General features: G+C 43.9%; 1 protein-coding gene across 8 annotated transcripts in view; it reads right to left on the reverse strand.

The window, feature by feature from the left end:
• Positions 1 to 25,917, reverse strand: part of Zfp521 (zinc finger protein 521) — a 292,892-nt gene that overhangs the window by 15,339 nt on the left and 251,636 nt on the right. For all 8 annotated transcript variants that reach the window (XM_063277450.1, XM_063277448.1, XM_063277447.1 and 5 more), the window contains 2 exons: positions 25,050 to 25,181; positions 22,437 to 22,552 (listed from right to left, as the gene is read on the reverse strand). In XM_063277450.1, the coding sequence (XP_063133520.1) occupies positions 22,437 to 22,552; positions 25,050 to 25,181 (248 nt within the window). The remainder of the gene's footprint in view (positions 1 to 22,436; positions 22,553 to 25,049; positions 25,182 to 25,917) is intronic.

Consider the following 25,917-nt stretch of genomic DNA (forward strand, 5'->3'; position numbering starts at 1 on the left):
CGTACCCTGTCCCAAGTCCGATAGGAAGTGCGAGTGGTGCGAAGTGGAAAGGTGGCTGTTGTGTCTGAGCCACTCGTTCATTCGATTGTCTTGTAAGTGTGGGTGAGAACAGGCGTAAATTCAGTCTCCAGATGTGGCCTCAGATGTCTCCTTGGCCGGGAAGCAGGTCTTCCCAGGCAAATGCTCAGTGATTCCCGTGTTGTTAAGAAATTCTAGACATCATGTGCTGGGAAAGGTCGCCAAGAAGCAAGTAGAAAGATAAGATATAGGCGCCAGAAGCTGGGAGCAGAGGGGAGGCCAGGCAGCACGGCGCATTGCTGCCCTGGAAGCAGGGCGAGGCAGAGCCGGTCCTGAGACACCAAGGATGAGGACGCGCAGGAGCAGAGAGGAGAAAGCACCCGGCAGCCTTCCCCAAGCAGCCTCTCTGGTGCGGAGTTTGGAGCTCTTTAGGTCTGAGGGAAACCACTTCACTAGAACAAAGCAGTGGGTAACCTCACCAATTTTACACAGCAATTCACAGTCCCCAAAGCACTTTAATGCAATGACAGGTTATGAGAAAAAATATCTGTTCCAATGAAGGCAAAGTGTTTTACATAATCGAGAGGAACATCAGAGCAACATTGGTGGAGGTGGGGGGCGACGACAGAAAAGGAAGTGGAAGAGAGGAAAACTTGCGCAATCCCACAGAGAGCCATATTCTACTCTGCAAAAAGCCATCTCCAGGAGACCCCATGTCTAAGTAACTGAAAATTGAAAACCATTAATCCCAGTTATGAACAGTTGTTTTACACGAGGGGGGTTTGTGTTAAAAAAAAAAAAATCAAACTCTCGACATACCTTAAAGCCTAAAAGAAGCTCTATCTAGGCCGGATACTTTAACGGAAAGGATTCTAGAACACTCTCCTCATTGTAAAGGACCTGTTTGGAAGGAGTATGAAAGCTCTTTTCTCCCCATAAATGTGAAATTAAACTTAGAAGCTAAAAACCAGATGAGGGCCTTAAGCATTCCCGGCCTAGCACCATGTACGTCTTTTAAATGTGAGACATTTTAAATGTGAGCCTTCCATTTTACAAGACTGGAATTCTCATTTTAGGCTTGGCGCTCTAACAAATGATTAACTGGGAGAGCTGACCACATTTGCTGGTCAAACGGTTTAATCCTATTTTAAATGTATTCCAAGGAAAACATTTTTTTTAAAAAAAAATAAAAATAAAAACCTATGATCCTCTGAAACTGTTCACCTTTGCAGTTTTGAGATGATCCAATGTGCCTAGAACCATGATAAAAGCCAAGCTTTGAAGGAAGAATCTAAAAACTTTTCATTTCTGTCCCCCAAAAAGTGGTGCCCGCAGTGTGTCTGGATTTTGCTGATTCTTTGGCAAACGCTGGATCTCTGTGTTGTCTCTGTGGTGTCAACACCACTGAAATGTTAAGTGGCAACAGTAATGGAAGGGCATCTGAACGGGGTTGTGTAAAAAAAAAAAATCTGTTGATTCGAAGATGTAAATCTTTTTTCTTTAAAGCATGACTTATCTATTTATGTCTCCTTTCTGCCAAAACAAATATAAGTAGGCTCCAAGAAACGGGAGAGAGAGAGAGCTGGCGTGTTATTTTTAAAAAAGGACTGAAGAGGAGAAAAGAAGAAGAAAGACAGGGAGGAGCTCGCCACTGAGTCCCTGAGCAGTCAGTTTACGCCATGGTTGGGGTCCGTTTAAATGAGATGCTTTCAGACTGGTACAATCAGAGCTCAGAGACAAAGCAAGGCAGAAGAAAAAAAAAAACCCACAGGAACATAAAGATCGAGTGTGGCTGTGTCTTCAACAGATGGTGACAAGGCTGTGGTAACATGTTGGTTTTTTTTCCTTTAGTTGAAGAACACAAACATCGTAATCAATCTTCGCTGATTAACTAATTATATTACGCGCCCCTTTATCACGTGGGCTGGCCCATGTATCTGTAAATACAGAGGCTAATCAGCATGCTCCCACTCTTCCCAGAAGCACATTCCGGTGCACACCCGGTTGTGAGCTTTCTTTTCAGCCGGTAAACTGAATTCTATATCACCGTCCACCTTTTAAGCACCCCTGCTTTTTCATTATTTATTTATTTATTTTTAAACAAAAGCAATTGGTTTCCAACAGGCTGGATAATAAGTCTTTTTGACCTGCCTTCGTCTTTGACCCAGAAGGTCACCCCTGTGCTCCGGCACAGAGCTGGCTTAAGAAATACCTCCAAGTCGTACATTTCATCTCCTGCCCACTCAAAATAGAACTTCCTTTAAATGTGTCTGTACAGGGTCCCTGAAGGCCAAAGAGGCTTCCCCGTAGTGGGCAATGGAGGGACAGAAGCCTCTGCCTTTATTAATGAATGCAGGCCTTTATGAGTCTGGCTGGCTCCTTCCCTGTTCCCAGAAGCATATACTGTACGTGACTTAAAATGCTAGAATATTGACACAAAGCGAGCTGGGCACCTCTAAGGAAAATTACTCCTTGGCTATAATGTAGGCTCGTAACAGCTATTAGAGTACAAAATAAAACCCCGTGGGATCAGGCTGACATATACCGCACTCTGCCTAGTCCTCAAACATTAGAAGAATTTCTTTCTGAAGGCATTCCAAGGACAGCATTAAACTGACTTTTGTAGCAATCCGCAACAGCTTTTTGGCTTAGAGCTTTTAGTACTAAATCTCTGGTTTGAATCAATATAAGTACTATATCTTCTACATTAATCAATACATTTGGTTCAATACATGTTCTATTAAATTATACTTTCTAATCAAGAGTTTTACATTTCTACCCTCTCTCTTTTCCATTTCTAACTCTTCTCTGCTAGTAAAATAGTTTTGAAAGTGTATACAGGGAGTGATGACAGGGTGTGGGGCTATTGACCCTGGATGATGGAGGGAAAAAAATAGTCCCCAAGGCAAAGGGTGGCCCTCAAGCATGTTAATGAGGTTACCAGGAGAGGAATGTTAATGAGGAAATGCCTTCAGAGACATTCTCATACATTTAAATCTGAATGAATCCACATACCCTGGGACTAGCAACCTAATGTTCTAAGAATTGCACCAAAGACCTGAGCCAACCGACCTTGCAGAAATTGTATTCAAACCCATTTGGTCACTATACACTTCCTACATGGAGAAACCTCGCAGTACCGAACTTTCATAGGCCCTACCTGGGAACACCAGGAACAAGTTTGTGAGCGTGTACATTTCCATGAGACATATCAGCGGATGTTGTTTTATATGTGTTATTTTTCCCCTCAGCGAACTGATGACTAAAAAATTAAGAAAGTAAGAAAAAGACAGCCAATCAACACACATAGTAGATTTCTCATACCAAGGGAAGCAGACTCGTGAATTTATTTGAAGGATTTATTAGATAGGAGGCACTACTTTTCTACTGTCATATGGAGGTGGTATTTCTGAACCCACCTATCACGATGTGTGCCTGCCCCTCTTTAATGTCACAGATTCTGCAGTTCTGATCACGTTTGCCGTGACAGAATTCCTCTATTTTTTTTCATATGGTACGGCCTTCACTATGAATGTGCAGAGACGCTGGTATCTTTTCTTTTGACATTTAGCAGTTCACATGGACCTGAGCTGACGTCTCAGAACACTTCTGGGTGATACTAAGTTATATTAAAATATTAAAACAAAGGTGAAAGGGAATCCCCAGAAATGATCAGAGAAATGCTATAACAGACAGGAAAGGACCATCTCATGAGAGTTTGTAACCTGGCAAAGAGAGAATTGTTTTATCAACTTTAGGCTTTAGGCCTGTTTTTCAAACAGTTCTGACATTAAAGTTTCTATCATATTTTTCATAGAAAAAGATGTAGCTTTCTGGTGAAACTGACTGAAGGACATATTTGTGTTGTTCTTTGGATGTTAGTGTTAAGGAGCCACGGAAAGCTGACCAGCATGGGAGAAACGACAAGCTCATGAGCTGATGCTTAGAAGTATGAGCAGGAAGCTGGACATGATGCAGAGACGTCCTTCCTGTCAGATGGACATTCAAGAACTTGCAGGTGATCCCAAGAGACCAACATGGCTTGCCCTACTCCAAGGTTTCTAACCTCAGCTTTGGTGACATTAGGATGTAGCCATGGTGTTACTAGTACTACCAAAAGTGTATTAGTTTATACTGTAACATATGTCCCCAGACATTACCACATCTCTCCCAGTGGGAGAAATCCCTTTGCAGGGACCACTGCCTTATGCTATTTGGAACATTTGTGCATGAGTAAATGAAAGAGTTGGAGAAAAGGAAGATCTAGTGTTCGACTAATGCTAAATTTCAAGAAAAAGAATTGGTCCATGGGCTAAGGAGATGTGGTCTGTGGTGTGTCCCATCCGGATAGTGAGAAGGAATGCTGTGATCTCCAGAGTTCATGCTTGAGATCCACACAGTCGAGTTACAAAGCCAAAATCGCCATACGAAAGCTCCACAAGGTTTTACGTTGATGATTTTGTATTGGTCTGCCTTCAGAGCTAACCTTTCCTGGTGTGGCCCACAGGCCACAGGCCACGGGCTGGATATAGCTTGCTGTTGGCCTGTCTTTGCACTGACAAGCTTACTGAGAGATCAAGTTGGAGGTTTTGATTTGTCTCTGTCCTGAAATAGATAAGTCTGCTATGCTGTCCTTCCTCAGGTGTGCTACTTGCTCTCAGTCTGTGGGATGTGTCCTTTGTCTTATGAAAATAATACATGCCTCACAAAGAGACACACACACAATATAAATATAAATACACACACACAAACACACCACACACAAAGACACACACCCACACAAAGACACACACACCCATACAAAGACACACAAAGACACACATACACACAAACACATATAAATACACAAATGCACCACACACAAAGAAACACACACACACACACACACACACACACACACACACACACACTCTTGTATCTACAGGACTGCACTGCATGGCTTTTTAAAATAGTGCCATAGGATGAATGCGAGCCACCCAGCAATTCTGCAAAGGATCCCTTGAGGATATGTTATAAGTGGCATTATCTGTGCATGGAACAAAATCCCTCCAGAAATGTTCACTCACTCAACTGTTTACTCTACATCCAAACAGCAAGGATGGTTCACCCCAGGTCAAGGAAGCAACAGTACTTAGGGATGCTCATGTTGCCACAGCGTCTAAAGTGACTTGGGAATTAAGCTGTGAAAGTTACTATTTTGGGTGTGGAAATGAACGTCTACTTTGAGAAAAACCCCAGAGCAACCTCTAGTCTATCTTTACTGACAGGAATTGCAGGAATTATTGTACCTGTATATGATACATAACATAAAAAGAAAAGTGTAGCTTTCCGATTAGGAAGGACCTAAGAGAAAGTTCCGGTGGGTCTCTCTTAAGAGATGGAGGCCATTCACCTGGCTATGGCTCACACCATCGACCAGGGGAGACAAGGTGCAGAGGGACTAGAGCCCTCTGCCTTTGGTCAGGGGCTGTAAGCTGCCTTTTTACAGAATCTACACATACCTGTATCTTGAAGCAGTAAAGAGGAAACTGAGGCAAAACTGAGTGCCACAGAGCAGAAACCAGAGTTCTTAGACATCACAGGACTTGGTGGGGCTTAAGCTACCAGGCCATGTGGACGGGTAAGGCGTCAGTTTGGAAAGTGGCTATGTTCACTATGTTGCATTTGTTTGTTTGTTTGTTTGTTTTCAGAAAGGGTCTCCTGTAACTCAGGCTGGTCTCAAACTATGTAGCCGAGAGTGATAAACTGGTCTTCCTGCCTCAGAATTCTAAGTTCTGGGATTAGTGCATGAGTTCACATTTTGCTTTTTCTTTAAGACAAAAATAAATAAACAAACAAACAAGCAATATTTAACCAATCTGGAAATTTTCACTGCGGTATGAATGTAGCAAGAACACCCAGCTAATTATCCGGGGCTTAGTTTAATGTAAGTCTTCAGAGGAAAAGACTAATTAGTTAAACAATGCAACTTTTAAGTCAGATCATATAATAATTTCCAGTATTTTGACAATTAAACAGTATAGAGAGATAAAACAAGCCACTTCAAAAGGTCAAATTATATTGCTGGGCTACACATGGGCAATGCTAACGTGGTAACAACCCCTTTTTCCAGGAAGACCTTTTAAAAAAATAGTACAATTCTGGTTATACACTGATTTCTAACCATTTCAGTTCTGGAGAGGCTTGAAGATTCTCCTCTTTGGAGGTCTGGAGACACAGACGTATTGGGAGCATGCTTTCCAAGTGTGAGTTCCCAAGTTTGATACCCAAAACCCTGCAGAAGCCACCTGTGATAGGCTAGTCTCAAGTGAACCAGACAGAGGGCAAGAACCAATACCCTTTTACCCCAAAATGTGCACCATAGCAGGGAAGCGTCAGTCTGTCTGTCTGTCTGTCTGTCTGTCTGTCTGTCTGTGCCTCTTTAACACAACACTATACAAAAACAAAAACACACAAACCCCGCCCCCCTAGTTTTCTCTTTAGAACTCACAATAGTTTGCATTGAGATTCACAGAAAGTTTCAGATTGGAAGAATAGGCAAAACAAAGCCAAGTGGCCACTGGAAAATATGTTAAAAGCATATAGTTGACTTTTGTGCAAGCAATCAACAATTTGAGCTACTTGTTTACGTGCAAGAAGCCAACAGGAAATGGCAATCATAATACGGAAAGCAGAAAGGAGAGGGCCCAGGCTATGATGATTCTGCCTCACCTCCAGAACGACAGGCTCTCAGTGTGTTGGGGGACAGAAGGCTTTGAAAGGAAATACTGTCTAATAAGATATTCAGGGATTAGGTCAGCTCTCCCTGCCCAGATGTGTGCACGCACCCGTTGTAGCTAGGCGTTTTTTCCCACTGTAATGTTTAATTTATCACACTGGTACCTTCTAAATCAGAACATCTGTAAACAAGGTTAAGAGTGACCTCCTTCCAATTTTACATCTGTGAACAGTGCCCCCTTCTTCGTGCTTTAATTTTAATACCTCAAAGAGAAATAACTCTGTGCAAGGAGAGGGGAGGAGAGGCTCGTCTGACGTTAATGTGTTAATCTTGGGCGAATACAGATTTCCTTTCTCCCAGACTCTAGTGTGCACACCACTGGCTCCTTACGCTAAAGCTGCGTTCAGGCATCTCTTTCCCAGTCCAGCACAATTAAACAAACTTCTGCTAAATATTTAATAGGCTTGTGTAGTAATTAGGAACAAATAATTATCTTAGATTGATAATTGCTCAGAAATGCCCTTTTACAAGCATTTCTGATATGTGGCGCCTCCCTCTGTTTTTGGATTTTTGAATCCTGGAAAGGTTGCTTTCTAATTTTTTTTTTAAAAGAGGATTTAGTGAATTAAATCCTAGTCACTCTCTTTTGCCCAAGGTCTTATAACCAAGTTGGGCTGCCCTGCAATCAGCTATAACGTTCCTCCGAGATCCGTTTGTGGCACGTCTATGTGAGCGATCCGTTGAGATCTAGTCAGGTTCCAGAGGGTGCTGGAGCCAGACACTGATTTGAAAACTGACTGGCGGCCTTAGGATTTAAACTCTGGTCCATCAGTTTCAAAAGGTCATCTGATGAGAATGGGAAAGGCACCTGGCACCGGTCATTTACATTCAAAGGGTAACCTTTGTGAGAAGGAGGAGCCGCAACTCTCGGCCTTTCAATTGTGAAAAAAGAAGGCAAAGTATGTGCCACTCCCCACCGTGTGTGTGTGTGTGTGTGTGTGTGTGTGTGTGTGTGTGTGTGTGTGTAAGTGTGTGTGTGTGTGTGTAAGTGTGTGTGTGTGTGTGTGTGTGTGTCACTGTCCCAGGGGCACACCATTCTCTTCCGCCAGGCTGGCAGACCTGTGAGCCCAGGCTAATCCTCCAGGCACCTTCTTCCGCACCTGGGGTTACAGGTGCACAGATATACGCCAGCTTTTACATGGCGGCAGAGGATCTGAACTCACGTCACCACGCCTGCATGACAAAGTGCTCTTGCCAGGGAGCCATCTCCCCAGCCCTCTCCTGTTATCAATTATAACACTGCCATGATCTCTAAGAGTGAGTCAAACGCACTGTGATTCATTAAAGATAACAGAAAATCTGTTGGCCTACCACCACCGAACCACCATCCAGTAGGTCAAAATATAAACTATCGATTGCTGTCATTAAGCAGTGTCGAGAGCCACACCCTGAGATTGTGCATTTCCATGCCTGAGAAAGCAAGTGTGTGCTGTGTAAAGAATGAGTTATGTTCACTCACGGTGTCTACACCCTCTTCAGATCCTCTTCAGATCTTTCAGCCCCTCTAGAACTGTCTGAGTTGGGTGTGTGTGTGTGTGTGTGTGTGTGTGTGTGTGTGCAACTTAAGGAGGTCCTGAAAGAGGCTTTGTTGGAGATGGTGAGAAAATTCTTTGAAAGTGAAACATGTCTTAGCATCAGTGTAATATTTGGATTTGGCTGTTTTCCACTTTACGTAAAAATTCCTGGTTGGGAAGGTCTGCTTTGTCCTGCTCCCCACCATCCCCATTCCTCGCCTGTCTTTCTTCCCCCTTCTCTGTATCCTCTGAACTCAACTTTGTTTATAAGTAGCTCCCTAAGTGTGTGAGGAGGCCATGTGAGGGTCAGCAGACAGCTGGGTGGACTTGGTTCTCCCTTCCACCGTGTGCAGTCCTCAGGGATGGGACTCGGACCATCAGGCCTGGAGGGCACCCTCAGTCACTAAGATAGCTGGCGGTTCTGTCTGCCTTAATCTCTAAGGAAGTCTGTTATATTATGCTTATACCATCACTTACACACCATTTCTGCTAGGGTATTTCTGGTCATAAAATGATAGCAGTGTCTTCCAAGTGACCCTCCACCAAGGAGACTTGGTGTCTGTTTAAGAACACCCCCCCTCCCCATGTGAGGTTCCTCCTCTCATCCCACTTTTCTGCTTTGCTTCTTGGTCTGTGACAGTCTCCTCACCCCTCCAAGTACTCTGAGCTACCGGAGAGGCCGCCCTTTAATCCCCTCACACAGAGGTGTGCTGTAACTATGGAGAGAGCAATCTGTAACCTCACATCCTTATACAATTTGCTCCTCCAAGTTAATTTGAATTCATTACAATAAGGCAATATAATTAAAAAAGCTCTCTTTAATGTGAAGTATTTAACATGATCCTGGAAGAATGGCAGGCTTTCAGCAGAGGGCCAGGCGGCAGCCATGGTGCACACTCAGACAAATTCAAAGGTGAACTGTAAACAAGCTCGCAGACCCGCACTGCTATGCAGAAAGACCCGGGCAACAGGAGGCCTCATTCTCATCAGTTCTCAAAGGGACCTGCCACACACAAGTGGCACTTATTCTAATTTAAAGCCCTCTGCTTGCTTCAGTGTTGCAAAATTTATAAAAGAATAACTTCATTAAACCTCCTGGCACTTCAAACGCAAATGCAAACCAGCCACGGCACAGCCGGCTCTGGGCAGGAGGGGAAACAGACACAGGGACTCGTGATCACAGACCCTGAGTCTGTGGTGGGTGCTTCTCTTTCTGACAGTGTGGTTCCCTGTGCAACCTTCCTTCACTGAGTACTTGGGCTGCGCAGCTCTGTACTTCTGTCAGGAGGCCTGCTGCTCTTGCGAGCCTGCCTGGTAACACTGAAAATCACTCAGCGCAGTTGGGCAAGTGCTGTCACACGCAGAAATACATCTGGCAGTACACGAAGGAACACTGTTCAATGTTCCTTTCCTGGCCGGCAAGGAGATTGATTCTCTACACTCCACCATTGCTGCGTCCATTGACTTGGGTATATATTTAGAATTGTTTAAATTGTTTCAAAACTAATGTTAAAAAAGAATTACCCCTAACCCTGGCACCGGATGGGGGGGGAGCAATAATAAGGGTCAAGGATATCGATTTTCCACATCCATGCACGTTGCTGGCAGAAACAGGTACTAGCATCCTAAAATACGCGCTCTTAAGAAAACCACCTGTTCTCCACTGAATCAAAGTGTAGGAAACACTACAGTAAAATATCTTCAGGAGGGATTCTAGAGCTACAAGGCAGCCTGTGTTATAGCATACATCATTTGGTACCGAGCTGTTGGCAGATTCCAGTATATATTCATATTCATTCAGTATATATATATATATATATATATATATATATATATATATACGAAATGCACACACACATATATGAAATGCATGCATGCGCGTGCACACACACACACACACACACACACAAACACACACGAAATGCAATGTGAAGACACATCTCAAAACTTGTATGGAACCCAGCAGGCCTCTGAGAGAGTGGATGGAGCACACAGTTGTACTAGAGCCCCTGTCCTGAGAGAGCCCAACAGTAAATGACAGGTCTCCTTTTCACTAGGAGCTCTTATTAAACCAGTAGCTAACTTCGGCTTCAGAGTAAGCACTCACAGAGGCTCCAAATTACAGTCTTCTCTTAGGTAAGAGGAAATGGCTTTAGGGGGAGGACTACTGTAGAAGAAAAGAAAACAAAACCCCAAACAAAGACTATCTCAACTGTCTTTCGGAATTTTAGAGTGGGGTTGGTGTTGGTTGGGTGGGAGAACTATTGTAAGGTACCCAGGTCAGGTTAACCGCAGGACAGAGGAATGCAAACACTTAACGCTATCATCCTCCGGCATGGTCTGTAAGTCACACCACCCCCTGGAAAAACAATATTGAAACAGAGTCTCAAGGTCTTTACATCCAAATAATGTAATATATGGAGTTGTGTGCATTCTTTTTATCCTCCCCACGAATGAGCTAGAGCTAATCAAATGGAGTGAATGAGCTAATTCAATTATAGACGGCCTTTATTATATAATAAAATATGGATTATTGATCTTGTGGAGACAGTGATGCGTGATGAGGAAAATTTGGGGCCTGAAACCTTGAAGAGCTCAATTCACAGCTGTTTTTATTCATGTTTTGAAAGTACTAGAAACTGTTTTCACTTGTAGACGACCATCAAAATGAAACTCGGCTAACTAATTAAGCCCAGTGTTCCAAAAGAGAATGAATTCAAGGTTAACACAGGGCTGGGCTACAAGCCTGGGAAGGGTTACCTGGATGGGGTGTAATCACTTACTGTGCCTAGCAATGGAGCCTGAGGAGATAGCTAAGTGATTCCACACTGTGTATGGCGTGGAGACTGGGATTCACTACAGGGTCCCTGTCTACAGCCCATGGGATCCAGCAAACAGAGCAAATGGCTCCTCTCCCCTCAGATTAGCGCAGGTCCAGGGCAGTCCTCACAAAACCCTTTGTTTCTGATTTCTGAGGAATAAAAGGCAAAGGGCCAACCCCAGAGCAGTGAGCAAACAGCTCTAATCAAGAGGGTCACTTGGAGAGGTGGGGTCACAGCTAACCCTAAAAGAGGAGAAAATGTCCCCTGTAAATTTGCCCCAACATAAGACACCAAGGCTGATCGCTACTGGTGCTGTGCTACAAAGTTCAAGCCCCGCTGCTTCCCTAATCCTGGAAACTTGCTGCTCTTCCCTGGGATGGGAGCTCACAACCTCGGCACCCTTGCGCCTTGCGTGGGCCAAGTCCACCAGCTCTCTCGGCAGCAGCCCTAACGCAAACACGCTCTGCTCGTTCCTCCCTGTATTTTTAAGAGTGGAGCCAGGCCCTGTGCTTTGGTAGGCACCCCTCCAGCACATAGGTAAACGGACATGAGCTATGTTTCTGAAACGACTCCCGTGAAAGGGAGGAAGGAGGGATGGGCAACTGTACTTGTGCGAAGTTGCAGACTGTTCGGCTGCAGTCCAGAAAATGAATCCAATTTTTCATTCTGTCATTATAAATATTTCATTGCAAATGGTACTGATTTTCTACAACTGTGGTTAAGCAAAGGGCCTCTGTGTGAATATTTAAGAAAAAAAAAACTCTAGGAGGAGGAAGACAACGACGAAGAGGGAAGGGGGAACGAAAGGTTAGCAACCAATTAATTTCGTACTTTAAATGTAAAAGGATGCTGGGAGAAATTCAACAGTGATGTAGTGTGTGACTCAAAGAAGAAGAAAAAAACATTTACTCTGCTCTTCTTCTGACAGTTTCTCATAAAATATCTGCAGTCCATCTATCTTTTAGTACTCCAGGCTCCTCTGGAGAGCAGAAAATGGTGGTTTAAAGCTCACTTCAGTGCCAGTCTGCGGGAGATTGCTTTCCACAGGACCCCCGCTGATGGAGGCCTAGGGGAAGAGGCCCAGGAGTTATTCAATCAGTCCGAGACTCTGGGGCGGCTGGGGGTCCTTTGAGGGCTGATTATAAAGCTGCCCTCCTGTTGCCTGCCTCGGAACAGAACGAAATGAGCAGTCTCTCGCTGAGAAGATTCTGCAAGAAGGAATTTCACCTGTCATGGAGTTTGTCAGAATTTCAGGATTTATCTTGGTGCAAAATTAATAAAATACCAACCAGGAATTCAGGCTGACTACTCGGCTGTGTCATCTCAAAGTGATCTTTCACCCAAGAAAACCTGGCTGGCGAGCCCAGCCACTCCTGCCCTACTTTTTCCTTGGGAGGGTGAAAGAGGTCACGTGACAAACACCCCGGGCAGCAGAATGGGAATGGTAAGCCAATTACACGCAAGGTGGCCCCTGGGTACCACTGTCTCCATGGGTAACCTCTGACCTTGCCGTGGCCCTTCCAAAGCCTCCGAAATTAGCTGGCGCCCGAGCATCGAAGACCATTCTGGATTCTATAACACAGAGGGTTCCCTATGGCCTCTGATCTGTTAAAATCATAGGCTGTTTTTCCAGGCCTGGCTTTGTGATTTATCCTTTAAAGGGAGTAGAACAGTAGATCATCAGGCATAGGATCAGGAAACATTAAGTGATTAATGTGCGATCGCACAGCAACAACCGGGTCTGGGTTTGGATGTTTGAACACATACTCTGTTCTCTCTTGTCCCGTTACCTCTGGGCTTTAAGGAGAAAGAGAGGAGAGCAGGGAACCACCGAAGGTCTGCGAGCATGCGGCTCAGGACAGACCCAAGGACATCTCCGTTCTCACCACCTCAGAACATGCTTTGTTTACTGCTGCTCTTTTGCGTGGCACTGACGCTCTGCTTGTACAAGGAAACCTTCACAAATCAGTAGCAATTGGACAGTATGAAAACTAGGAAATTGTATGGGAGGGAGAGGAGAGTCAGTCTCCCCCCCCCTCAGAAGTGAGGGCACAGATGGTGGTGGGGATGCAGGGTGCTCTCAGCAGGCTTCAGTGGAGATGCGTTAACTCCACAGAGGGAAAAGGGCTTCCCACCAGTAGCCTCATGAATTATAACTGAGTATGGGAGTGAGGTCTTGGTGCCTGTCTCCCAGCAAATATACGGTTCCATTTTCCTGCACGGTGACCTTTCACCCTTATAAACTCAAAGCGCCGCCCAGTGCACTGCTCATATTTAATGGCAGCGACTCACCTTTATATGGTTAGAAGGCACACAAGCTTAGCAGGTGTACCGAGGGTGGAGGGGTTTATTATAAAATTAAGCTTTGCTGATACAGAACAGGACGCCTTTGATGGTGGAGTCCGTTTCCGGGAAAGAGGTGGGCTCAGCCAGACTAACTAAGGAGCTTCATCCATGCAGCTGTGCTGTGCAAGGAATGGCAGCCCCCCACCCCCATACAAGAAGCAGAGAAGATGCTTAACTTTGGCAGCCTCTGCTTTCCTATGCATATGCTTGTCCCTGCCTCTTAAGTGCCTCCCATGCTTATTCGACGAAGTAATCAATGAAGGGGACCTGTTATTTTAGGCAGTTTGAATTTTCACTGCTTTGAAAGGACTCCTTTCCTGCTTTTCACTCTCATCCGTCCGTTCTGAGCTTTGGAGCTGCTGTTGTAAATGACAGTACCGCCAGCAGTGCTTTTAAGCGCCATTCATCTCACCCGCCCCATCTCAGGCTTTTACAGAACACCGATTTCCCTCCAATAAGGGGAACTTACTCCTTCATAGCTGCAGGGCACAGCCTGTTAGGAGCTGCAGATTCACTGCAAATATAACAATAAAGGATACAAATGTGAAGTCCTCCTAAACTACACGGCTGGCTCGGAAGTTGCCTCGCCTTAGCAAACCCGATCAAGGGTAGCCTATCAATCTTTCGCAAATGCTCAGAACAGCTCATTGCTGGGCTGCGGTGCGAGGATCGTCACCTCCAGGGATCTAGAAGACGCTGGCCTGGATTCTCCGCTCATTTCAGGGGATTGATAGTTAGAGTCTGTGATTGCCATCTCTCTTTCCCTAATTGTCACAACAGTTGGGTCCGGACGTGGTGTTTTCCAATAGTCAGATGAGAGTTTGTAAACACCAAGGGTCTATTCTTGGCACACAGTCTCTGCTAATGTGAGGAAATCGACCCACGTGCAGAGCGAACATCTAAAATAGGAACTCACGCAGGAATTCCACGAGCCTGTCTGGGTTGCAGAATGTTCTAGAAATCTGGGTTTCCAAATGGTTCCAATAGATCTGACCACCAAGGTGCCTAGGCAGAACTCCACTCAGAGGACGAGTGAGCTGTGGTCTCTTGTTCTCAATGCGGGCAGCTCTTCCAGTGCTGTGGCAGCAGACTGCCTTGGCGACAGAGAAGCCTACAGAGCCAACGAGGCCCAGCCAAGGCAGAGCGTGTCAGAGGTGATGAGCACTTCCAGGGGGTGGGGGAGGGAGGAGCTGTCGAACCGGCCAGAGTGCTCGCCAGCCTGCCCTAGCTGGATGCTTCATAAAGTCGAGCTGATGGTAGTTCAGAGATGGCCATCTGTCGTCAACTCTGGGCCAGACGAGAAACAATGTAATGGCAGCTTGCTTACAACGGGGCTGTTGGAGGAGGAGCGGGTCCTAGAATGAAGAGGTGGCACTCCCGTTTTAAACAGTGAAGTGCAGCCCGTCGGTATGAACATCAAGAAATTAATGGATGGAGAATTTTTTGAAAACTGAGCTGGAGGGGCTGTAGGAATTATTCAGATGCAAATAAAGTGTCTTCTACTTACTGCAATTACCACTGCTGCCCTGATTTTGGTCCTATCGACCACTTGGTTCTGGAAAATATGACTACTAGGGCACATGGTGAAGCAGTAAGGACCAAATTTAGAAATAGGTGAGCCTAGGCTGTGTCTCCAAGCAGGCACACACACAGAATAGATGTTTATGGGGGACAAAATAGGTATTCAAAAAGGCATTTAACCCAAATAAGTTCATTGTGAGGATAGCGCTTTCCTTTCTGTATGCTTGCTTAGTTTCTAGATGTAGTTTTATTTAAAAACAAAATAAAACGACCCCACCTTACAATGCATTGAAATGTGAGGTAATTTCAAACTTTCTCCTTTATTCCAGAAAATCCCTAGCATTCATGGTAGAGAGAGATGGGGGGGATGTCAACAAGGTGGGGGGGGGAGTGGAAGAGGGGGATAGAGAGAGGGAGGAAAGAAAGAGGACAGGAGAGGGGGAATACAATAATATTACAGCCAAACCAAGGTTAGATTACCTCTGCCCCATTTTTGTGTCTGACCTGATTAACTTTCTGCTCCACTGGTAAGGCCAATCAATCCTGATTGAATTATCCAATATTAACAGCTGAAAGTGATCAAAACTAATGGTGAAAACACAGCACCAATCAATAAATCAATGCAAATGATTCGGTTCCTGGAGATCCGATCAAATAAAGGAGATAGATCAATTTAACCACGGAGCAAATTAAGTGCAAGTTGCTGTAGCACTGATTTGCTTGCAAAGCCCCACAGGGTCACAAGCAGAGAGACTGAGCGACTACGGAACAGGCCAGTTCTGGGGTCACGCACTCATTTGACACAATGTATACTCTGGCAAGTCTTGGCGTCTTCCTGATATATTCAAGGGCTGACCAGGGCTATGCAGAGGCTCTGTGGCTTCAGCGATGCAGACCTGGGAGCACAAAGGGAGCGCAAAGGGAGGCTGCTCTTCCTCCACAGACTGTCCTATGGGATCACTGCAGCTCCGGATGTGCCAGGTCTAGACAGCATGGGGCAAACATTTCCATCTGGGGCCCTCTGAGAGCAGGCAAGGCAGATTTGGGATTGTGACTTTTATAGGATGAGTAGGGGTAATGATGAAAACATTAATGTCTCTGAGGAATGAAAAAATTAAGCACTTGAAATGTACAGGGAAGTTGTGAGGTGGGCTAGAGGGCCAAAGGAGGTTTATAAGCATGTTATTGAGATTGGCCACACACAGTTTCTATCCTTCCCGCTCACTAGAAACTTCAGGTTCAGGTGGAAGGAAACATGAGAACCACACCCAGTCCCCACCTTGCTGTTTACGAAGGGGGCAACGAGGATCCTTCTGTCCTGGTCTTGACTGAAGGGAGTTGTTGGTAACAGCTTTGAAATAAGATTTCTGGAAGTCAACCATTACTTGTACAGTTCGAGGCAAAAAGGCAAAACAAAACCTAATGCAAGATGCGTGACACTTGTGAAAAGAGAGGAAATACTTAACAATAAGTATCTTCACTTAGAAACCAATTATCAGGAAACCCTGTCCAAAGTATGACTGACTGAAAAATGATTCCAGCAAACTAAGAAAACTCAGGAAGTTTCTACGCTCTATGGTAGAGATTTTTTTTCCAGATAATTGGTCAGTCTTGATTTTGCTTCCTTGGGTCAGCATTAGAAATTCAGGATGCCAGGGAAGCAAAGCCCTGGTCGTGGACTGTGGGACATCTGTCTTCCTCAGCAAGCCCTCAGCAGGTGTGGTACCTCGCCCGACTTCCCAGGCTTAGAGGACACCACCATCTGCAGGAGTCTTCCTAACAGTAGACTGCATAGCACATCATGTAAACATGATTTATCTGTCTCATACCTTGACAGAAGATTGACAGAAAATAAAGTTCGAATGATTTTTGGTATTTGGTAACATGATCAGCATCATGGTACATTTAAGAGATAAAACTGTGTTTTAATGAATTTTTTAAAAATCTCTATCTTATCTATAACCTAATAATGTCACTGGGACTAGTTTACTTGTGATTCTGACTACTAACAAAAGACTCTTAAATGCCTCAATACACCTAATCCAATCATCGGATGTGCATGATCGCAGCACTGAACGACCTGCGTAGAGCCAGTTAGCAAGGGACCTAATGAGTCACATTCCAATACTGTGCTGCTGTCCTGGTGTCCTGTCTCATACACAACAGTTCATTTTTCTTTCAGAAATGAGACCATAAAACTCAAGCACTAATAAAACTGAGGTGTGAAAAATGTGCATTGGAATCAGCTGACCTGCTGAAAAGTGATTTGAGGGGAAAAATCAAACAGCTGCAGAGGCGGTGACAAGTCAAACTGCAGTGGCATCCTGAAGTCTCACTACATCCCCGGACATGCCAGCTGCTCTCTGTGTGGAGACATTGTAACCTCTGATGCAAACGGAGCTGAATGCTAGCTAGTATCATCCGGAGTTTAAGCTCAACCAGGCCAATTGGTTCTATCCACTGCAAGAACTTCCTGGGTCACCACTAAACCTGCTACATGACAGGACTTCCTCAGAAGACACACGGGAAGAGGGAGGCTCCAACACTGCCACTCAACCGCAGGTTTTCCAGGAGTACTAACCGAACAGTGATTTCTGTGCTGTAAGACAGAGCTTTAAAATGCTCACCCACCGCATAAGCCACGTGGGATATGGATGTGTATTGAAAGGTATTATTCTTGGACCACAGCATGCTCCCTTAAAGCAGGAGCCCTACGTTCTGCCATGAAGATTTATTATTTGTGTGTGTGTGTGTGTGTGTGTGTTTGCACTCACATGTGCACACTTTTATGTGGGTGCTTGTGAAGACCAGAAGGAGATATCACATCTCCTGAAGGTGGAATTAGATCTAGGTGATTATGAGCTGCCTGACACGAGTACTGGGAACCAAACTCAGTCCTTCTAGAAGAGCAGTGACTGCTTTTAACAGCTGAACCATCTCTTCAGCTCCATAAATTCTGCTAACAAACAAATACAAAACAAACAACCAAAACCACAACAAAACAAACCAAACCTAAAAAGCAAAACTAAATCCCCCATCAGCCCCCACCCCCAACTAAACAAAACTCTCCTGAGGTCTATTAGGGAAACATGTGAGGTCCTGAACACATTCATTTATTTACTAAATAACAAAATATTATATTTGTTCCAGATACCTTTGCCTTCCTGCCACGTGCCTTGGCTAACACATCTGATCTGTCTGTGTGGGTAGAAGAGAGCGCCCCAGGAAAGGACAGAGATAACATTGAAGTAAGAAGACTGTGTGTCTCTATCTCTGGACTTGGGATCAAAAAGCTACAGGGTTGACCAAAGAGGAGAGCTGCACACTTAACAGTGTATGTCCCTGGTCCTACGAGGAGGATCCCACAGAAGGAGGGTTCACATTGCCTGACTAAACCAAGTGGCAAGGAATGATGCTCACAGAATATGCCTGAGAGCTCAGTCTCTTGAAGAGAGACAGCAGAGGAGGGAATGACTTTCATTTGGGTTGGCTTTGAATGTACTGTAAGCCACAGAGCACACCGCCATTTGTAGTTATATAATATATATATACATATACATATATATGTATATATATATATATAGTTAGATATGTCTATATAATTGCACGCTCACACAAAAATGCGGATGTATCTTTGCTTAGCATTGGCTCCTCTACTAGTTATCTATTTGTCTAGTCACACACATGAAGACAACTACATACATGTATAGATACATACATATAGGTAGATTTCATCTAACAAATCTGTTTTCATACTTCACTTTAAATGTGAGACAGTGAAGGAGGTGTCCCCGTCATTTCTGTACCACTGAGGGAGGGACATTCCACGGTGGTCAGTGAGCACCTTAACGTGTTTATTCGACTCTTGCCCCAGTGCTCCTGCTCTGCAGTTAGAGACGGAATTTCAATGCTTTAAGATCTCTAACATAATTTCAGTTCTTGGAGATTTAATTTCATGCACTCCTATGCACTGACCCTTCTGAACTTTAATGGCATAAAAATCTAGGTGGGTTCAAGTGGCTTAAAATTTACATTTACGGGTTGGGGATTTAGCTCAGTGGTAGAGCGCTTGCCTTGGAAGTGCAAGGCCCTGGGTTCGGTCCCCAGCTCTGGCAAAAAAAAGGAAAAAAAAATTATATTTACTTTACACATCAAGGTACAAAGGGGGGCAGCCCGATACATTGGCTGCATCTTTTTTTCCTCTTATTTTCATGACAGTATTTTCTACCGTCACCGTAATTTCGATTTCCCAGCATCCTGGCAATGTTTTCTGTACAGGAAGTTAATTACTATTTTAAAAACTACACAACTTTCACTTTCTAAGGTAATATGGGTACCGAAAGAAAAGATGCACGTCTATTGGATGAAGATACCATCAAAACTCGGAAATGTCAACTTCTGATCCATTTTCTCTCGGTGTTGCTAAAACTAGAGCCACTGCTATTACTGATCATTTTAGAGAATAGACTTTTAGATATTCCCACGGCTGGATTACAGCTCTCCAAAATATTAAATATAAAGTCAATATTTCATCTCGGACTTGCAGCAATTATCCTTACTAACCATCGGGGCTGTTCTCACGCAATGACTGGGACACACAGACGCTGAGAATTGATGTCAAGAGCAGACATACATGTTTTCCAGCTCTGGACTCACATCAGTTTGAGTGACTGAGTTAGTGTCTTACATCTGACTTCATAAGGCCACAAGGATCCAGGGGGTGGGGTGCAGCGAGAGCTGTGTGTTCCGGAACATCTACCTCAGTGTTCCTAGGGACGTCTGTGGTCTCTGAGATGCTTGCTGGTTGTTTGTTCATTTATAGTATTTGATATTATTGTGTAAGCACTATCCTCACCTCAAGAGGCCACAAGGAGGTGTGCTGACAGCCTGGTCCCCTCACCTGTTTAACACAGTTCTCTTGAAGTTAGGGAAAATAATAGTGACTGTAGGAACTATCACTAGATAGTAACCCACAAAAAACAAAGCTCTTTAAGGCTTTTCAAGCAGTTTCCGAGGCAGTCAAGGATTCCCAGGACCAGAAAGCTGGAGAAAAACTGTTTTAACTGCAGGAAAATGAAGACTGAATGTCTTATGAAACCTCTTATCTTTAAGGATGTGTTTCTAATCAAGAGTGGGTCACAGATTACTACCACCACAGGGCTAAGCTATAGGCATAACGTTTTTGAGCATTGTGTAAAGGTTATCCTGTGTTATTCAAATGCTGATTTCTCTGTCCTCATATCTTGTTTCAATCTGACGCCACATTGTAATGCTTATGTCAAGAATTTCCTGTCTCAAGTTTGTGTAAACAGTTCTTACCATTTATTTTCTGCCTTGTCAATAAAAGCTGATTACCCAATCAGAAAAGAGAACAGGGTGGGACTTTCACCACTGAGGGGAAGTAGAGAGAGAGGAAGAGAGGAGATTGAGCCGCAAGGCATGGTGAAAGGAGTTGGTAAGAGCTCACTTGGAGCATGGAAGGCCTTAAACACAAGTATTATCGGGATGTTGGTTGAGAGGCAGTTAGATTAGTTTAGGGGATTACAAGGTAGACTGTCTAGGTATTGAGATGAAGCTTGAAAATAAATCTTGGTCCCTGTGTCACTATTGGGGAACTAATTAGGATAGAAAAATACAGCTGCCTTATGAATTTACTGTATACAGTTGAACTAAAATGATCACTCGCACTAAGCTCTCTCAGTGAAAGACATCAAAGACATACCGGGTTGAAATCTGCTCATACCGTGTCGAAGTGGAAGTCTGATGCAAACATTCAGATCAGCACCAGTCCCTCAGCAAAGCCCATGTCTTTCATCCTATACGGTTACTTCATTTGTTTCAAATTTCACATACTAATCTTTTACAGAGGCAGAGCCACCAAACCTATGACTTATTCTTCGACACAAGTTGCAATAAAACCAGTAGTTTTTTTTTCCCAAGCGAGAAGGTAGGGTTATTTTACTGTGATAAAAGCATGACTTGGACTTTTTCTATATTTATTGGCAGACACATGTGATGGGACCCAGTGCTTCAAAGAACAAAACGTGAAAAAGAGACGTTAGTTCTCTTCTACTGACATGATGTAACTCAGTTGGCTCATTTATCTCCTGAAGTTCATCTAACATAGTTGCTTAGAGTAATAACTGAGTAGAACAACCATAGATTCTCTATTCGGATACACACAGCTCCTCGAAGCCTTGCCTTACCAGAAGCTCCCCCTTTCCTGGGCATAAAGATACCCTAGAGGTGGCCAGAGGATTGCAGACAAGTTCCGTGTTGCTTGGTCTTAGCTCTGGGCGTAGAATCCAAGCTCACAGCCATTTTAGGCCAAACGATAATCAGTAACGTTCATAACAGGAGATTACAAGTGCAGCTCCACTTTCTTCCACAGGAAGCATCAAGATTTTAAAAAAAAAAATTCACGATGATATTCATACCTTACTTTTTTTTTTAAAGACACAAAAAGTATTGAAAAAGTCAAGTTCCTCTTCTAAATGAAATTTCTGGAATAGAATCCAGGTTTCTTTGTTTTTGTTTCTACTCCTTTTGGTGTGTGTCTTTGTGACCTTACATTTCCTGTTTGTTGGGCTGGCCTTGAACTTGTGACCTTGGGATTCTAGGCATGTGCCAACATGTCCTTTGAATCTTTTTCTCCTTTCCCCCTTTTCTGTGATGTTGGGATTAATCCAATGCCTTGAACATGACAGCAAGTACTTTACCGCCAAGCCTCATCCTCACAGCCCTTTGACTTCTATTTTTAGCTACTATTTGTCACTCAAGCAACCAAACATAAATGCTTTGTTTTACACCTTGTATTTATACCTATAATTTCATTTTTACCTTATGACTACCTGCAAGTATAAAGTTTCTTTTTCTTCACATCTGAGGTTTAGGGAAGTCCTGGACCTTTACATCAAACAAGGGGTACACCCAAGGCTCAAGCTAACATCTCAGGGTGCCCAGACTTCAACTCCAAAGCTGTGGTTTCAGTAATAATTACTCAGTTGCCTGACGTGGAACAAATACACCCTGGACAAAAGATCCTTCCCAGTGTTCAACCTTCTGGATAACAATGACTGGATATCCATCCGGCATGGCTCCCAGAGGGAAGAGAGCATGAATAAAACAAGACTTGGGAGAGCGAGCTCCAACGAGTGAGGTGAATGATCCCACAGTGCAATAACCCAACCCCTACATCCTTCACACTAGGTCAGAAGGTCCAATTACAGTTCTCTTCTAGTTCTTTTTATGATTGACAGCAGCCAGAGGCAAAATTATTTTGGTGTCTATTAATCTTGTCTCTAATTTCCCCTTTGCCCCCAAACACACAAGAGCATCATGGTGGCCCAGGGTAAGAGAGATTCTCAACCCGTAGTTAAGATGCCCCACAAGAGTAGCAAGTAGGCTCAACCCCAGCCTTCCTCACAAGGCCATTACCTGTAGCTCTGTTTGGAAGAAAAACTTCTGAGGGCATTGTGTGCAGTCATAGATTTTGTCTTCTTGTCCATGGGCGGAGAATATGTGCTGCTGCAACTTGTTAGCTTGGACAAACACTGCAATAACAAAGGATAGGATAGGAGCTTGGTTACTGAGAGCCGCTATGACCTGTGCTGATAACTCCCATGAACAGACAGCAGGGTGAAGGGCCCACTTCCGGGCACACCTGGCTCCTGACATTGGGGGGAGAGCAGGAGTCACATCTGCTCATGGCTGGATCTCTGGCTTCTGTTACGATGCACTCTACTCAGCACCCAGCTCAACCCGAAGAGTAATGGTTCACGGAGGCGCTGCTCCCTGTAAATCTTTACAGATAAAAGCTAAGAGTTGTCGAATGCACAGCTCTGTCTTGTAAGAAATGGCTCCTACTTCACAGCAACCCACAGGTTAAGAAATCACGGCCGCTCAAGCCCTGTTTATTGTATTTGCCTAAAGTTATAGCTGGCGAACAGTTCTCTATTTAAATGTGTTAATGCAAAAAATTATATCCCAAAGCTACTCTGGGGCACTGTCTATAAATGTGCAACAGAACGGCAGGTAAATTCTCTTTGGATACTTTAAGATCAACTCGGCCTACACACGGAATGCAAGGGTTTCAATAATATAAACATGTTCAATTTTAATGACTACAAAACAAGGCCCTAAGACTGTGTAACAGTTTACCTAGGAGACATACTATTAATAATTAAATTGTATATGCCAGAGGCGCTGTTTGGGCTGGCAGAGCTGACTTCTGACGGATGCTTGGTGCACTGTGACCTAAAAAAGTTTGCATCTACAATATTAATCTGTATAGGCAGGGAGAGGATTTATTAAAGACGCTGGCATTTGACTTTGACTCCACTCTGATCATTAAAATTATTCTAATTGCCAGCCAACCTAACATCATATTGCAGTATTGTTCTTGTGAGTCATACATTTTAATAACATTTCTCATTACCTTAAAAAAAAAAAAACCTCAGCTTTCCTTTCACCCAACATGCTTTATATTGGAAGGTTTTATTTTTCCTAATTGTTATTTCCAAATGACTTTAAGATACAATAAAACAATTTACATCTGTTTGCACAGAGACCCAGGCTGTTCTTGATGTGGCTTTGTTTCCTTACTAGCTCAACAAAAAGAAAATGGGATTTTTTAATCCAGGTTTGCAACTTATGTCCGTATAGCATCCTATGTTTTATGGGGCTCTGGCTACAACATGAAAGAACTATTTTATTGGAAGATTTAATTGTGTAAGCCTTTGGCCAGGCTTCCTTTAAATAGACTCACTAGGTACCTAGACAAAGGACCTTGACTCTTGACTGTGCATCTTAAATACAAGGTGAGGATATAACAATAGCTTTACTAAAATAAAACTTGGAAGAGTAAACAAAATCAATAGAAATATTAGCAGAAGGAACAAGTGTGTGAAGGCCAGTGTTAAGAAATCAGCCATCAACATACTCAGGGTGTTACTAGTGAGAGGTGTGCGTGCGTGCATGCGGCCTGTGTTTCTATTTTTTATAGAACACAGATCTATAGGCTGAACTCAGTGAAGGGAAATAATCAATGCCCGTGATTTTGCTCTGCAAACAGAGAAATTTCTTTTGAGGTCAAGATATCTACGGCTCTCTTGCTACACATTCATTCTTTCCATTGACGGGTTTGGCCACCACATGCCAGACGAATGCGAGATGATCATTGAGGATCTTCTAAGTAGCCTTCACCTTCTTAGGGCGACAGCAGAAACATGTGTGATCATATTTCAGCTCTCATGAGCTTAAGTGTGTGTGTGTGTGTGTGTGTGTGTGTGTGTCTATGTATGTGTGTGTGTGTGTGACTGTGTCTCTGTTAATGTTTCTGTGAGTGAGTGTGTGTGTGTGTGTGTGTATGTGTGTCTGTGTGTGACTGTGTCTCTGTTAATGTTTCTGTGAGTGAGTGTGTGTGTGTGTGTGTGTGTGTGTGTGTGTATGTGTGTCTGGTTATCCCTGACAACTGTACCACTGTAACATCTGATAAAAATTTTCTAAGATCATACATTTCTATCAGCCTTCAAAGCCCAATCTCACAAGAAATAGCTCTAGTCTGTTTACCATTTCAAAGCAGTGTTTTACACACACACACACACACACACACACACACACACACACACACCTTCATAAAAATGTTACAAAATTATCCAGGTTGAAGTCAAGTGTGTTGGGGTACCAGGACCACATATTTTACTTGAACATCGAGTGACTCAAAAGCTGCTGGACCTTGGTAACCTTTCAACATCCAGAGGAAGCAGAGTGAACCCACCACAGACGTCATTTTCCGGGTGGGAAAGTGTAAACCTGGGCGAGAACTTGAAATGCCATTCGTTCATTCTGACAGTTAACCTTCCTGCCTGGCTCAGTCTCTAAAGCGGACTGCAATCAATAATGCTAATCAGCAGAAATCAAACATCTTCCCCCAAATTGAACTGGAGTCGTTGCTGTAAAAGGCCAAACCGTGGGAAGTGTGCTTGGAAGAAGGGCACAGTGGGGGCAGAGCACACACACGGGCTGATTTTGCTTTAAGAAGTTCCTTACCTGTGAAACAGACGGGGCACTTGAAGGTGCCTCCCATCCCTTCGAAGCTGTGCTCTATCAGGTGACACTGAAGTTTGGCAGGGGAGTCAAAGGTCTGGCTGCAGAGTTTGCATTCATGGTTCAGCCCTTCATCTGTAGAGGAGAGCACATTGACAGAAGAGGTCAAATCCACCATCTTTGTGATAGAGCAAGGATGCCTCTCTCTGAAAACTCTTGCTATCGCCAAATATAAACATGGAGCCGTGCACAGCCTCACCACCCTCTAATGCCTGCTCCATAAACATGTAAAGTGGTTTCTGGTCATCTTACATTATTATGCAGTTTACAGTAATTTAAGGCATTTCTAAAACTTAAAAGCCAACAGTCAGAAATCAGACTTTACTTTGAGGCTTTTAGTGTGTCGAGAGCAAGGTTTCTGCTTTAATGATCATGATTTTATGGGCTCTGTATTTCCAAAGACCAAGAATAAAGAACTGATAGGAATGTGGAATGGCTTCTTACTCAGTGCCTCTCTGCTCTGCCTGGAAGACTGTAGAAGCGTCTATCCCTCACCACAGGTTCTCTGTGGTCTGCTTCTGAAATAGACTTTATGGTCACAGCCCGCTCTGGCAATGCTGAAGAAGAATGTTGTCTCACTTTGTGGATGCGCTTTCCTCTGCTCCTCAGTCCTAGTCCATCATATCCAACCCCAGGCCACCGCTAGCTTAGCTTTGCTGGACGGTTCTCATTTTGTCCCTGATCTCTCTCTACCTGTCTATCTGTCTCATCCGTATTTTTCTGAGATCAGGGCTCACTTGTGACAAGTTCTAGAACATTAGACATCAGAAGTTGGTAGAAGGAAGATTTTGATTGGCTGACGATTGCTGTA

The sequence above is a fragment of the Rattus norvegicus genome, chromosome 18 (genome assembly GCF_036323735.1).
Source record: "Rattus norvegicus strain BN/NHsdMcwi chromosome 18, GRCr8, whole genome shotgun sequence".
NCBI lineage: Eukaryota > Metazoa > Chordata > Mammalia > Rodentia > Muridae > Rattus > Rattus norvegicus.